Source organism: Spermophilus citellus (genome assembly GCF_964194105.1).
Source record: "Spermophilus citellus genome assembly, chromosome: 14".
Classification (NCBI taxonomy): Eukaryota; Metazoa; Chordata; class Mammalia; order Rodentia; family Sciuridae; genus Spermophilus; species Spermophilus citellus.
The window spans coordinates 105,469,798-105,484,202 of record NC_138194.1 but is presented as its reverse complement, the minus strand read 5'-3'; the positions used below and the strand labels follow the sequence as shown (position 1 = coordinate 105,484,202).

At 61.1% G+C, this 14,405-nt stretch overlaps 3 protein-coding genes across 8 annotated transcripts; 1 reads left to right on the top strand and 2 right to left on the bottom strand.

Moving 5' to 3' along the window:
• Positions 1-28: 28 nt before the first annotated feature.
• Positions 29-6,412, top strand: RECQL4 (RecQ like helicase 4). Its single transcript, XM_081266491.1, is given in 21 exon segments — positions 29-126; positions 194-227; positions 342-772; positions 1,025-1,780; positions 1,871-1,997; positions 2,114-2,227; positions 2,327-2,434; positions 2,520-2,612; positions 2,684-2,820; positions 3,296-3,440; positions 3,443-3,639; positions 3,730-3,909; positions 3,985-4,126; positions 4,208-4,470; positions 4,551-4,827; positions 4,894-5,023; positions 5,106-5,272; positions 5,360-5,540; positions 5,627-5,783; positions 5,950-6,058; positions 6,145-6,412. Coding segments are annotated over 21 exon segments (3,957 nt in total). The 5' UTR covers positions 29-42; the 3' UTR covers positions 6,270-6,412.
• A 79-nt stretch (positions 6,413-6,491) lies between these two features.
• Positions 6,492-8,869, bottom strand: MFSD3 (major facilitator superfamily domain containing 3). Of its 4 annotated transcripts, none has more exons than XM_081266508.1 (5): positions 7,655-8,868; positions 7,195-7,342; positions 6,970-7,094; positions 6,793-6,902; positions 6,492-6,720 (listed from the first exon to the last, which is right to left on the bottom strand). In XM_081266508.1, exons 1-5 carry the CDS (start codon positions 8,448-8,450, stop codon positions 6,547-6,549), a joined length of 1,353 nt encoding a protein of 450 aa, XP_081122634.1. In that variant the 5' UTR covers positions 8,451-8,868; the 3' UTR covers positions 6,492-6,546. The 4 variants fall into 4 exon arrangements, with proteins under 4 accessions (XP_081122634.1, XP_081122632.1, XP_081122635.1 ...); XM_081266509.1 differs by having other exon boundaries at positions 6,495-6,720; positions 7,712-8,864; XM_081266506.1 differs by having other exon boundaries at positions 6,492-6,902; positions 7,655-8,869.
• A 1,561-nt stretch (positions 8,870-10,430) lies between these two features.
• Positions 10,431-14,390, bottom strand: GPT (glutamic--pyruvic transaminase). 3 transcript variants are annotated; one of them, XM_081265639.1, is made up of 12 exons: positions 14,251-14,390; positions 12,926-13,091; positions 12,702-12,791; positions 12,516-12,624; positions 12,256-12,389; positions 11,900-12,143; positions 11,666-11,745; positions 11,456-11,592; positions 11,184-11,358; positions 10,926-11,081; positions 10,744-10,856; positions 10,431-10,673 (listed from the first exon to the last, which is right to left on the bottom strand). In XM_081265639.1, exons 2-12 carry the CDS (start codon positions 13,085-13,087, stop codon positions 10,583-10,585), a joined length of 1,491 nt encoding a protein of 496 aa, XP_081121765.1. In that variant the 5' UTR covers positions 13,088-13,091; positions 14,251-14,390; the 3' UTR covers positions 10,431-10,582. The 3 variants fall into 3 exon arrangements, with proteins under 3 accessions (XP_081121765.1, XP_081121766.1, XP_081121767.1); XM_081265640.1 differs by lacking the exon at positions 14,251-14,390 and adding an exon at positions 14,016-14,160; XM_081265641.1 differs by lacking the exon at positions 12,926-13,091 and having other exon boundaries at positions 14,251-14,389.
• Between the last annotated feature and the right edge of the window lie 15 nt (positions 14,391-14,405).

Sequence of the window (14,405 nt, the reverse complement as noted above, 5' to 3'; positions counted from 1 at the left end):
TGTTGTGGCGGGAAGATTCACAGGACGCGGTACCGGATCCCTATGGAGCGGCTGCGGGACGTGCGGACGCGACTACAGGAGTGGGAGCGCGGGTTCAGGCGGCAGCACCGGCGGCGGCCCGGCCAGGTACGAGCTGTAGTGGGAGGGGAGAGCTGTAGAGGGCGCAGCTCCGTTTGACACGTTCCCTTCACAGGAAGACGTGGAGGCGGCGCCCGAGGACGTCCGCGGTGAGCAATGCGATACCGGGGACCGCGGAGCGCGGGACGGCCTGCCGGGGAACGGGGGAGCGAGGTGATGCGGACCCCACCCTGACCCCGACTCCCGTCCTCCCACCCACCCAGCTCTCTACCGGGAGTACCGCGCCCTAAAGCAGTCGGTGGTCCATGCCGGCGGCGGGCTCCGCAGCTCCGAGCCGTCGCTCCCAGCGGAGGAGGTACCTGAGCCCGTGACCCCAACCTGCCGGTCAGCTTCCTGTATGGCCGGGTGTTGGGAGCCAAGAGCTATCTCAGCCAAGCCTCCGGAGCATAGAACTTGGGAGGAGGATAGAGCCACGCCTTCCTGCTGGGGGTGGGTGTTGCAGACACCTCACCAGCCTTTTTCTGGTCTGGACCCCTACTTCCTCCTCCTGAAGGTTCTGGAGGCCAGCTGCTGGGGACCCCACCTGAATCGGGCAGCAACCCAGAGTCCACAACCTACTCCACAGATGAGCTCGCGGGGATCTGTACAGGACTATGGAAAGAGGCTCAAGGCCAATCTCAAGGTCATACTACAGGTGAAAAGTGGAAGTGGGCTGCAATACATTCGAGCTGGGCCCAGAGGTGCCCTAGACCCAGAGGCAGGCCTTTGTGTCCACCTTTCCACACTATGTGCAGGCACAGGCAGGGCCCCTGTGTTGGTTAGGGCTTGACTACCAAGAGGTACTCGAAGATAGCATTTGCCCTCAGTCTTGTTCCACAGTCAGGTTTGTGCATCTTACCTTGCGCTGTCATGGAGACTGGGGTCTTTTTTATCCTCCCTGTCCCAGGCTGAGCCAACACTGGGCAGCAGACTCCAGCCTCCACGAAGACCCTTGTCCAAGATGCCCACCACAGGTCCACCCAGCCCAAGGACTGCCCCCACTTCTCCAGAAGAAGTCAGTGGTGGCACACTTCCCCAGCCATCTGAGCCCAAGGGAAGTCCAGGCCGGCTCCAGCAGCTCCGGGCATCTCTGAGACTGCGGCTGGGCTCCCTAGACCCTGGCTGGCTTCAGCGGTGCCACAGTGGACCCTTAGATTTTCTGAAGCCCCCCAGTGCCTGCAGTCCTGGCCTGGGTAGAAAGGAGTCACAACACCTGACGTCGGGAGAGTTTCTTGTCTTTGGTCCCAATACTTGCTCTGAGGAATTCTCACAAGGTCCAGAGACTCCAGCCCCACAGGCAGCCCAAAATGGTATGGGGAGCCCTCAGCCCAGCAACCCTCAAGGCAAGAAGCCAAAGTGGAGTGAGAATGGAGGGAGCCCTGTGCAATCCCAGCAGGACATCAGCCAAACAGGACCCTTGTCTGAGGGGACAGGGGCTGTAGCACTTGAAGAAGACCTTCCAGGGCAACCTGTACAGGCCCAGCCATCTCAGCCCTGTAGCAGTTCCTCAAGTTCATCTAGGACAAAGAAGCCTAAGGGGATGGCCCATACGTTGTCCCGTAGACCAGCTGTCCAGGACAGAAGTAACTATGTCCGGCTCAACATGAAGCACAAACGTTATGTGTGGGGTGGGGCCCTTCGAGGTAGGCTCCTCCGCAGGCAGGTGAGATGGGCATAGCAGAACAAGGGTGGGCCTTCCCCATACCTCTCCCATCTCCCTTTTACGTGATTCTCTCTTCTGCGCCCTCCTCAGGCATGGAAACAGAAGTGGCAGAAGAAAGGGGAGTGTTTTGGGGGTGGTGGGGCCAGACCCCCAGCCAAGGATTCTTGTTTCCAGTCTGGGCCGTTTGGCCGCTGGGTTCCCCAGTGCTCCAAGCCAGGTGAGGCCTCCACCCTGATAAATGGGAGGGACCAGTGCTGAGCAGGGAGTACTGAGCCCCTTTGGGAGGCACTTCTACTCAAATAATGCCCTGTCATCTCCTCACCCTTGGCCCAGGCCCCACTTTGACCCTTCAGAAGGAGATTGGCAAGAACAGGGACAACATGCAGTCCTTTCCTACTTTGGAAGAAGCAGCCTGGAGAACAGACACTGCTTGCTGCCACCTCCCCAGTGAGTCAGGGGAGGAGGGTGGTTATACCCAGTGGTCTCTGTGCCAGGCTGTTTCAGTGCAGCCTGGAGCCCCCAAAATACCTTCTCTCGTCTGCCCAGTTGGTGAGAACACAGGACTTACTGGGCCTGAGCTACAGGTGTGTCCCCCATCACAGCACCCCCCAGTGCTACCACTCTACCCACCAGGGCCCTCGGGACAGGTAGCAGGTGAGCAGAAACTTACTGTACCAGAGCCTTTACCTCTGGGTGGGGAGACTTTGGAGGCCTTACTGACCAACACCTGTGTCCACAGAGACACCAGCTGAGGTGTTCCAGGCCCTGGAGCAACTAGGGTACCGAGCCTTCCGCCCAGGGCAGGAGCATGCAGTCATGCGGATCCTGTCCGGTGAGTGTGGCCACTGGGGACTGGCTCTAGCCTTTGGACACAGCCTTGCAACTGCCTCTTGTCTGGCCTAGGCATCTCCACACTGCTGGAGCTACCTACAGGTGCTGGTAAGTCCCTGTGCTACCAGCTTCCTGCCCTGCTGTGCGCCCGCCGCAGCTCCTGCCTCACACTGGTGGTCTCCCCGCTCCTGTCGCTCATGGATGACCAGGTGTGTGGGTCAAGTGTTAGGAACCAAAGCCTCTGGTGCCCTGGGGTTGCTTTCTGTTCCCTGAACACCAGGAGCTACAAGGTGTTCTGCTCACCTGTGCCCAAGGGTAACAGGGCCTGACCCCCAACACCCACCATCAGGCCCCTGAGCTTCAGGGCCCTAGGCCCAGTGCTCTCTTACAGACCCTCCCAAAGCTTGGAAGTAAAAGTGGTCCAAAAGAGGGGTGCATTTTGGGGTGGTGGGCCACAGCCTCAGCTGAGGATTCTTGGTTTTGGTGTGGGGTAATTTGGCTGGGCATCACAGTGCCCCCAGCCAAGTGAGACCGCTGCCCTAGGGAATGGGCAGGGCCAATGCCTTTATCCCAGAACCCAGGATCTGGTGCTTCTCCCAGGGAGCCTGTTGAGTTGAGTACCTGCAGAATTCAGGGGAGAGCCAGGATTGGACTCACCTGTAACAGCACTGCCTCTATCTGCAGATGTCCAGCCTGCCCCCATGTCTCAAGGCAGCCTGCCTCCACTCAGGCATGACCAAGAAGCAGCGGGAGTCTGTTCTGCAGAAGGTCAGGGTATCCCATGGATGGGGGTCTGTGGGTAGTCATCTGGGTAGTGCCCCTAACCCTGATGCCTTCAGGTGCAGGCAGCCCAGGTGAATGTGCTGATGCTGTCCCCAGAGGCACTGGTTGGGGCTGGGACTGGCGGCCCTGCCAGCTTCCTCCAGGCCTCCCAGCTACCCCCCATGGCCTTTGCTTGCATTGATGAGGCCCACTGCCTCTCTCAGTGGTCACACAATTTCCGGCCTTGCTACCTGCGCATCTGCAAAGTGAGTCAAGGGGGGGTCAGGGTGGGTGGTGGACGGATAAGGGCCCCGTGGGCTGGGTGGCCTCACCATCACCCTTCCCTTCTGATGCAGGTACTTCGGGAACACATGGGTGTACGCTGTTTCCTGGGTCTCACAGCCACAGCCACACGCAGCACTGCTCGTGATGTAGCCCAGCACCTGGGTGTAGCCGAGGAGCTTGGCCGGGGTGGGCCAGCCCCCATCCCTGCCAACTTGCACCTGTCTGTGTCTGTAGACAGGAACCCACACCAGGTAGGTGTGCACATAGCAGGGTCCTGGGCAGAGAGCCCACATCCTGCCTGCCCAGTGACCACTGCTCCCTGCCAGGCTCTGGTGACGCTGCTGCAGGGTGACCGCTTTCGTGCCCTGGATTCAATCATCATTTACTGCAACCGACGGGAGGACACAGAGCGAGTTGCTGCACTTCTCCGAACCTGCCTGTGTGCAGGGCAGGACCCAGGCTCTAGAGGTAGGGCACCACAGGGTAGGCCCCAGGGCCACCCCGTGTGCCATCCCTGATGCCACCAGCCATCTCTCCATCTTCCCCAAGGTCAGGCCCCAGAGACTGTAGCTGCAGCTTATCATGCTGGCATGTGCACCCGGGAGCGGCAGCGAGTGCAGCGGGCCTTCATGCAAGGCCATCTGCGGGTGGTGGTGGCCACCGTGGCCTTTGGCATGGGACTAGACAGGACAGATGTGCGGGCCGTGCTGCACCTGGGGATGCCCCCAAGCTTTGAGAGCTATGTGCAGGCTGTGGGCCGTGCTGGACGTGATGGGCAGCCTGCCCATTGCCACCTCTTTCTGCAGCCCCAGGTTGGCACCCTGCCATCCCTCACACTAGGCCAGCCCCTGGTGCCCTGGCCACACACAGACTCATAGCTCTGCTTCTACAGGGCAAGGACCTGCAGGAGCTGCGTAGGCACGTGCACGCCAATGGTGCCGATTTCTTGGCCCTGAAAAGGCTGGTACAGCGCCTGTTTCCACCCTGCTCCTGTACCCCACAGCCTCCAGAGCAGGAAGGGATGAGGCCCACAGCTGGGGCCCCCCTGCAGGGGGCCAAGCAGCACAGTGGCCACTCAGCAGCCCCAGTGCGGGGACAGGTCTGCCCTGGCCATGCACGGGCACTCCCAATACAGCAAACAGTGCAGGCCCTGGACATGCCAGAAGAGGGTAAGGGCCGGGAAGATGGGGGAGGGGGGCTGTCCCCACACCACCTGAGCCCACTCCCCCCTACAGCCATCGAGACCCTGCTGTGCTACCTGGAGCTGCATCCCCGGCACTGGCTGGAGCTGCTGCCAACCACCTATTCCCGTTGTCACCTGCGCTGCCCTGGGGGCCCCACCCAGCTCCAGGCACTGGCCCACAAGTGAGTACACAGCACCCCAGGTCAGGGATACGGACAGAGGGCCAGGGATGCTAGTCACATGCCCCTTTCCTCTGGAGCACAGGTGTCCTCTTGCAGCTGCATGCTGGGCTAGGTGGCCACCTGAGGACATGGGGCCAGGCAGCTCCATGGAATTTGATGTGGTAGAGCTGGTGAACTCGATGGGCTGGGAGCTGGCATCGGTGCAGCAGGCTCTCCGTCAGCTGCAGTGGGACCCAGAGCCCAGGACAGGTATGCTTGCCCCTAGTCCCCCACCTGACTGCCTGCCACCCATCCACCCTCCCACCCATCCACCCTACATCTGATACACTCTGGCAGGTGTGCTGCGGGGAACAGGGGTGATTGTGGAGTTCAGGGAGCTGGCGTTCCACCTGCGCAGCCCTGGAGATCTGACTGCTGAGGAGAGGGACGAGGTATGCGACTTTCTATTCAACCGTGTGCAGGCCCAAGAGCGCAAGGCCCTGGCACATCTGCGCCGAATGTCTGAGGCCTTTCACAGGTAGGAAGTGGGTGAGCAGGTGCTGGGACCATCCACTCTGTCCCCATGGGCAGTCTCGATAGGCTCCTCTCACTCCTGCACCCCAGTGTGGCCTTCCCCAGCTGTGGGCCCTGCCTTGAGCAGCCTGACATGGATCGCAGTGCCCAGCTGAAGGCCCTACTCAGCTGCTACTTTGAGGAAGAGGAAGAGGAAAGGGAAGAGGGAGGGACAGAGGAGCAGGGCCCAGAGCCTGGGCAGGTCCAGGTGAGTGTAGCCCCTCTGGGGTGATCTCCAAAGCCAAGGATGGTGTCACACCCATATCCCTGATTTGGACAGTTCACACCCCAACCTAGCCTGTCCACAGGCTTGGCTATGTTGGATGTGGTTCTCTGGAAGCTCAGGGAAGTCTGATGTGCTTGTCCACCCACAGCTTCAGGACTGGGAGGACCAGGTCCGCCATGACATCCACCAGCTCCTGTCCCTGAGGCCAGAAGAGAGGTTTTCCAGCAGGGCCGTGGCTCGTATCTTTCATGGCATTGGTGAGGGCTCCAGGGGCTGCCTGATGCACACAGGGCTAGGGACAGGAACCAGCCCACCTTAGGTCTGTCTTTCTGCTCCACCACAGGAAGCCCTCGATACCCAGCCCAGGTATATGGGCAGGACCAGCGCTTCTGGAGAAAGTACCTACATCTGAGTTTCCATGCCCTGATGCGCCTGGCCACAGAAGAGCTCCTACTGGTTGGCCGATGACTGCCCTGCTCACAAGGCTGCTGCCCCCATGTAGGACAGGTAGACACGTGGCCACTCCTCAAGGCAGCAGTGCAGCTGCACAGTACTGAAATCTGCCAGCAAGTGAATTGTGACAAAAAGGTTCCAAAATGCAGAATAAAAGGGGTTTGAGTTGTTTTCATGGGCCCTCCTTTCCAGCAAGGCAGCCCTTAGTCTGAGGACAACTGTGCCTCACATACTGCAGACACATTCAGGCTAAAGGCACACTTCGGCTTTATTGACAGTCCTACCGCCCAGTTCAGGCCAGGGTGCTGGGTGCCAGGCTGAGGTCCAAAAGGGGCAGTGCTGAGAGCACAAGAAAGACGGTGAAGCAGGGATGTGGGCCCAAACCATCAGCCAGCATTCCAGCCAGGGCACCCATCAGCAACTTGCCCAGCAGCTCCAGAGTGGCCAGGAGGCTATAGTGCGTTGCCTGGGGATGGGGTGTATGGTCAGAGGCCTCAGGCCTTCCCAGCTCCTGGGTGTCCCTGCCACATCCCCTCACCTGAAGGACCCTGGGTGCCAGTTGGCTGCAATGCATCATCACAGTGAAGGTGGCAGTGGTGACCAGACCCCCCAGGAAGTGCTGTAGACACAGGCTCAGCAAGGCTGCTCCTGAGAGAGGAGAGGTCAGCAGGGCCCAGAACTCCTGGACCCTCCACCCCCAAAGCCAGCCCCTCACCTCTTAGGAGTGTGCCAGGGCCCACACTGACCCCTGGAGTGTCCAGGTAGAAAAGCAGGGCAGTCTGGCAGGCCAAGCCCCCAAGGCGGAGCTGCAACACCGACCTCAACAGAAGGAGTGGCTCCCTGGGGTTGGGGTGGGAGTGGGGAGGTTACAGGTCAGAGGATCTAGGACGGGGCCAGGAGTGAGGAGGGGGCAGGGCAGGGCAGGCTGAAGAGGGCTTACCAATGCCTGGCCAGTAGGGCTCCACCCAAGGAGGATCCAGTGATAGAGCAGGCCACAGCGCCCAAGCCATTCCAGAGTCCCAGCTCTGGGGCAGAAGCACCATGGTCCAGTAGGAGGAGCGGAAATAGGCTGCCAGCGCCCTGCTCACCTGCAGGAGAAGCAGCAATCCCTATGCCTGCCCCTACTTCTCTTCTCCCCACCTGGGGCCCTGCCCTGCCCCCATTATCCTGGGCCACAGATGCTGGGAGAGAAATGCACTGGGCATTTGGTGGAGCCCAGGGTCAGCAGAAAACAACACCAGAGCAACTCAAGGGGCTAGGAATCGGGCTGGAGCTGAGGGAGGACAAGAGGCAAGGCCAGGTTGCAGAACCCTGGGTGCTGCAATCAAGGCTGGGTTCTGGAGCCAGCCCAAGAAAGAGGGCGGCCCCTTAAGTGGGTCCCAGAGGCCTCGGGGACCCACCTGGAGCTGTCCCTGAGGCCCCGGTCCTGTTGTTGCCTGGCTTGAGGCTTAACTCACCCAGCTTGTAGGTGAGCACAAAGCCTGCTGTCCACAGGGTCCCAGGAGCAGCCAGCAAATCCTGCAGGTGTGGGGTGTGCTCTGAGGGCTGAGGCCATGGTAGCTGGTGCAGCGCTGGTGCAGTCCAGGCCAGTGCAGCAGCCAGCCAGTAGGTGGCAGCCAGGAGCACAAAGACCAGTGGCCAAGATAGAGTGGGCAAGAGAACCAGCAGTCCGCCCCCAGCCAGCGCTGCCCCCAGCTTGTAAGCGACCACCTGCACGGTGTTGCCGGGTCCCAGCTCGGCTGGATCCAGGAGCTGGACGGCCAGTGTATCCAGGGCTACGTCCTGCACAGCCGCACCAAGGTTCAGCAACAGCAGCAGCCCCATCACGGTGGCGGGCAGCGCGTCCTGGCTAGCTTGGTTGGGAGGCAGTGCGGCCAGCAGTCCACATACCAGGCCTAGAGCCGCTGTGCTGAGCGTCAGCCAGGTCCGCGGGGAGCCCCGTCTGTCCACCAGTGGGGCCCACGCCAGCTTGAACAGCCATGGTGCATACAGACCTTTGGCTAGACCCACGCGCGTCAGGGAGAGGCCGCGGGCTCGCAGCAGGATGGGCAGCAGGCCGGACTGCAGCCCATAGGGTAGGCCCTGCACCAAGTAGAGACTGGCCAGCGGCAGCAGCTTTCCGTGCATGGTCAGTGTCAGAAGGGCCCGGGCGGGCTCAGGCCGGGAGCAAGGCCCCGGTGGGGTCTGACACGGCATTGTCCCATCCGCACCGGGTCAGGGGCAGGGTAAGCTGGGGCCCGGAAGCGCGCGTTGAGGTCCTGGGGTTGTCGATACCCCAAAAGAACCAAAGCTGGGACAAAGCAGCCAGTAAGAACCAGGACCTCCACCCCGCAGGAGTGCAGGCTCCTGCAGCCCGCGGCTCCCAGCGTGCTTTGCGCGGGGCGGGGCCTGGGGAGGCGAGTAGGCCCCTCTGGGCTGGGCCTCGTGGCGCCTTTTCCACGGTACCCCCAGCTCCGCACCGCTGTCCCGGGCGAGCCTTGTAGTCCCCCCGAGCCGGAGCGGAGTGTGGACGCAAACCGTGGGCGAGAAGCCGCAGGAGCCCCGCGGCCGCCCGTGCCCCGCTCTGGAAAGCCGCGTGAGCCACTGAGATCCTGACACGCCCAGAGCGTCGGCTCTCTGGCTCCCAGGCGCCCCTGGTGGCCAGCCTGAGCAGGGCAGCCCATTAGCCCCAGATCATGATGTGCAGGAATCCGTGGTGGCCTCCACTGCCAGGGGGCTGGCCTCCAATATAGGAATCATCCTCTCCGCTCAGTGGTCACTAGCCCTGCCCCACCCCCTACTGTCCGCTCCGCTCTATAAGTACCTCCCAGTATCCAGCCCCCTTGGAGAAGTGACCTGTCTACTGTGTTTCTATCACTGGTCCTCCGCTGTGCTTGTGGCTTCAGCCCTCTCCCCAAGGTACTAGCCACCGAGGGCCACGGAAGGCGGGGGGTCTTATGTGAAAGGTCAGGGCCAAGGCTCAACCAGAAGGACACAGCCAACCACACTGCCCATACCCTCCGCTCCTGCCCCGCAATGAGGAGACCCTGACCAATCAGGCCCAACCCTTCCTGACTCTGATCCTAAAGGGGAGACCCCAGTGCAGTCTCTCCTGCCCAGAGCTGTGCCCTCAGGGGATAAGGAAGCCAGGATGAGGCTGAGAAATGAGGCCTTGGTTTAAGAACCATCTACAGCCTGGGCGTGGTGGCCTGTAATTCCAGCAACTCTGGAAGCCAGCAGCAGTAGGATGGCAAGTTTGAGACCAGCTTCAGCAAGACCCTATCTCAAAATTAAAAAAAAAAAAAAAAAAAAAGACTGGGGATTGACCCTGGGTTCCATCCCCAGTACCCCCCCCAAAAAAAAAGTCTCAAAGTCTGTGTATCTCTGCATGTAAGAAGGACAGCCAGCTTACGTCCGTGGCTTCTGAATCACTAGTGTCCTGTCACTTCCAGAGTCTTGGAGCCCAAATTTTCTCATCTATAAAATGGGACTACCATGCCTACCTCAGAGGAACATTGTTGCAGATCAAATATGATCCACAGCTATGTTTGCAGGGTGCACCCAACAGACCCTCCATCCTGTGTCTCAGAGGCAAGGACGCGGGACTTCCTCAAGGTACTCTTCCCTCAGCATCCCTTTTCTGCCTCCAGGCCTCCAAGTCAAGAGGGCTACATTTGCACTAGGATCTCCCCCTCCTCCTGCAGAACCCAGGTGGGCACTGCCACCTTGAGCCCTGTCACTCCCCAGTAGGAGGGAGCCCAGCCAGCCCCCTCCTGCTGGCAGGGGAAGAGTAGGGGTGAAGTACACACCTTTTTTCTTCTTCAGAAAACCCTACTTTTTCTGATGGGGGTTCTCTGGTGCCACTGCCCCTGTGATTCACTATCAAGTCTCATCTCCTCCCTGACGGATCTGGGGCTGCCCCAGGAGGCAGAGGTGGCCTGTCCTTACTGGTACCGTCAACTGATTTTTATGTGACTTGTCAGACCAAGGGAATGGAGAGCCAGCCCACTGAGGTGCTGTCTCTAGGACTAGCAGGTGGACACTAGACAGGAGGGTCCTTCTCTGGGAGCCCACCTTGACCACTGCTCCTAAAGATGGGCCCTGGTATCCCTTAAGTGGGGTCCCCAAGCCTGCACTGAAGGTAGTCGGGGCAGCCAAAGGTGGAGTCATCACCCAGGGAAGTGGGGCTCACCCCTCCAGAGTCATAACCGCACTCAGCTTTATTAGGAACTGGCAGACAGAGATGCCCAGCCCCCAAGGGGCAGCAGCAAGTTCTCAGGGGTCCAGAGACCACCAGGTCCCTGGGCACAGTCAGTCCAGGGCAGCCCAGCCTGGTCCCTGTGGTGGCCTCAGGAGTACTCCCGGGTGAACTTGGCATGAAAACGGCTCAGCTTCTCCAGCAGCAGTCGAAGCTTCTCCATGGGGGGCAGAATGGTCATCCTGGAAAGGGCAAGCTGTAAGCCAAAGGGGGCACAGCAGGCACTGGCAGGCTGTGTGGGCCTGGTCTCACCGGAAGTGATAGGTGCCCTCCAGTTGTCCAAAGCCGCTCCCGGGCACCACGCAGATTCCGGTCTCCTCCAGGAGGCGCTGGCAGAAGAACATGTCTGGGGCCAGGCCGAGCTCCTGCGGTGTGGAGGGCGGTCAGAGCTCTATGCCCAGGCCTCCGCCCCACCCTGCCCTGCCCCACCAGACCTGAGCAAGCTGGACCGCCCGGGGGGGCAGCTGCACTCGAGGGAAGGAGTACATGGCACCCTGCACTGGGTTGCATCTGATGCCAGGAGTTTCATTGAAGACCTGCTCCGTGAGCTTGGCCTTGGCTGCCAGCTCAGCTAGCACCATTTGCCTCTCCTGCAGCCATGGAGGGGACAATCAGGGCATGGCAGGGACACAATAGCCCTCAATCCTTTCCCCAACTGGCTCGCCAGATGCCCTTGGCCTCATTTCCCTCACCTCCTGGAACTGCGCAAAGGAGGGGTCAGAGGGTGCTGGCGGGCTGACCACCATGTCCAGCAGGGCCTGGCCGGGCACAGGCGGGCACAGCCGCACACTCATCAGCTTCAGCATCTGCCGCTGCACTTCAGGGTCCATGTTCACCACCTCCACGTAGCCACCGCGGAACCCGCACCTGCCAGGTAGGGCAGGCGTCAAGGTCGAGGCCCAGCAGGGAAGAGAGGGCGGGAAAGTGGCTGGAGTCCAAGAACCCCCCACCGGCCCACACGCACTCGCCCATGTAGCCCTTGGAGGCTGAGTGGAAGGAGGCAAGCTCCTGCTGCGTGGAGTACGGTGGGCCCATCTCGGTGAGCACCTTCTTGAAGGAGTAGAACCGCGAGCCCTCTGCGTACACGTTGTCCTGGTACACCTGCAGGGGCGCTGTCGTCACGCGGCCCGCCGCTGACCCGCAGCCACCCTCCCTGGCGCGTCCCTGTACGCACCTCATCAGCCAGCAGAAAGAGTCCCTCTTCGAACGCGAAGCGGATCACGGCCTCGATGCACTCCCGGGTCTGCACCTGCCCTGGGGACAGCAGCGCGGCCAGGGTCAACTGCGGGCACCCACCACCCCACCCCTGCCCTCATCTGGACAGTGGGGTTGACTGACCCGTCGTGGTAGGCCTAGGAGCATGTAGCAGCTGGAAGGGTCAGGGTAGGTGGGGCGGGGAGGGGCGCACCGGTGGGGTTGCCGGGGTTGATCACGCAGAGCGCACGTGGGCAGCAGTGGTCACGTGCTTGAGACAGCCTGCGCCGCAGCTCAGCCACATCGAGTGCCCAAGTGCGCTCCTCATCCAGGTAGTAGTCCACCTGCACCGCGTCCAGTTCCGCCAGAGTGGCCGAGTAGAGCGGGTACTGCGGGACCGGGATGAGCACGCCTGTACGCCGGCGGCCCTCCCCAGCCACCAGCAGCTTCAGCACCGTCTGTGGGCAGGGTGAGGAGCACAGTGTTGGCAGGGCCAAGGAGCTGCATCCATCCCCTGCCCTGTGGAACCACAGATGAAGAGCCATTGTGTCCTGCCCTGGCCCAGCCTACCACGATGGCATCACTGGCACCCGTGGACAGGAAGATGTTGTTGGGGTCAGCAGGGATGCCTCCATCTCGCCTCTCGATGTACCGTGCAACATCCTCACGGATCAGCTGGATGCCAGAGCTGATGCTATAGGCCCCTGGACCCCGGCAAGCAGAGCAGAGCAGACCCATGAAAGTGGCTAGTCCTCCCGCAACCCTCCCAAGAGATCCACCCTTCTCTGCTTCTTCCTGGGGCTTGGTCCCCGTCTGGCACTAGCACTCACCCAGGCTGTGGCCCCCGCATGCCTGCAAGATGCGCTGAGCCCTTCGTTTGGCATCCTCAGGGAAGTCAGGGCTGTTCAAGAGATCTGGGTGGACACAGAGGGCCAAGACCTGGGCGGACGGAATGATGAGGTCAGGGCACACTGATGGCTGGAGACAAGGGGACACAAGCAGTACAGGAGCCTCACCTGGCGGAAGAAAGTGATGGGCCTCTGCCCCATGGCCTGTGCATCTCCAATGTTGGCACGGATGACCTCAGTGAAGGGTTTCTTCACACCCTGGCAGGGAAAGGGAGAAGGCAGCCAGATTGGGCACCGTTACCCCCACAGCCCTTGTCCCAAGTGCCACTGGGCCAGAGGCTGATCTAGTAGCCCAGGAGCAGCAGGAGGGTAGCAGGGCCTCAGGACTGTACCTGGCGCAGCTCCTGCTCCAGCTCCAAGGCCCGCAGCACTATGGGGCCACGCACGGCGTACTCCACCTTGCGCACACATGGGTTCATGGAGTCCAGGGTCAGCACCTTCTCCCTCAGCCCATTCCTTGCAGCCCGGCTCTGGTCACCTACTCTCAAGGCCATGACTCTGCTCAGATCAGCAGGAAGGTGGCTCAGGAGGTGGCAGGCCCAGAGGTGGTGGTGGGGGCAGCAGGGTCCAGGCTTGGGAGCTCAGGATGGGAGAGGGAGCCTGAATCAGGGAGCTCAAAGTAAGAGGACACCCGCTTCACTACAGCCTACTGGCTCCAATGAAAGGGACAGAAAGGGCTGAAGGAGCTGGAGCTGCCTGGGCTCCACCCCATGGTCTGGGCACAGTTCTGCCCCAGGGAGGCAGAGGGCGTGGGTGAGGCAGCAGGCGGGGCTTGGGGTGAGTCCCAGTGCCCGCCCAGTGTCCCCATGACAGGAGAGCAGGAGACCCACATGGGGGGTAGGGAAGGACGGCCTTGGTGTTGGGGGAGGGAAGGGCTCAATGCCTGGGCCTGGTGGACCTGAGAGGTTGGCAGAGTTGGGTAGGGGTGACCCCTAAGGTGAGACTGGAGCCAGTAGCCACTGGATTTACCTCAGCAGGGCACTGCTGAGGCCTAGCCCTCTTGGCACCCCCATCTTTTCTTAGGCCAGCAGACAGACCTGTCTCCTAGGTGACAGCCAGGCTTTAGGAATGCTGGGGGGCGGGGCTGGAGGGGGGACGAGTGAGGAATAGAGACTCTGAGTTCCACCAGGGCAATGGCCATGGCCCAGAGACTACAAGAACACTGCAGCTGGACCTTGGTCCCTGATCAGCATTGCAAGGGGCTGGATGGAGGAGGAGGGCTGGAGACAGGGCAGGCCAACCCTGGACCCTCAAACCCCTTGCCCCAGGTTGCCCTCACACCCTTTCAACACACATTAGCCTGGGGTTGCCCTTGGGGCCACACCCCAGGCATTGGGGTGGAGGGGTAGCCTGTCACCTTCCCTCCTTCCTGACTGGCGGAAAAAGCAGGAAGTAAACTGCGATAGGCCCCCAGAACCCCACCTCCACAGGCTCACAGGCCATTCCCAGGGTTTGCCTTTGCAGGCTGCCAGGCCAGCCAGATCCAAGGGTGAACTGACAGTTAGGAAGCCAGTCCTCTGACCTGGGCAGTAGCAGCTGGTTAGACCGAAGGGGAGCCTTGGCTCCTCTGCTTCTGCAGATTGGGAGAGAAGCCACCAGGAGTTCTAAGTGGGGAATGCACGCGCGCGCACACATACACACAGACACACACACATACCTCTCTCAACTTGCACCTCTCAGTTCTGCTGCCACAATGGCCTCCCAATTCACAGGCCTGTTCCTTTGGCCCTCACATCAGAGGACAGGTTAATATGAGCCCGGCCCCAGTCAGAGCCAGCCACTGCCTGACTTCTGGCATCAGGGCCCAAGTGG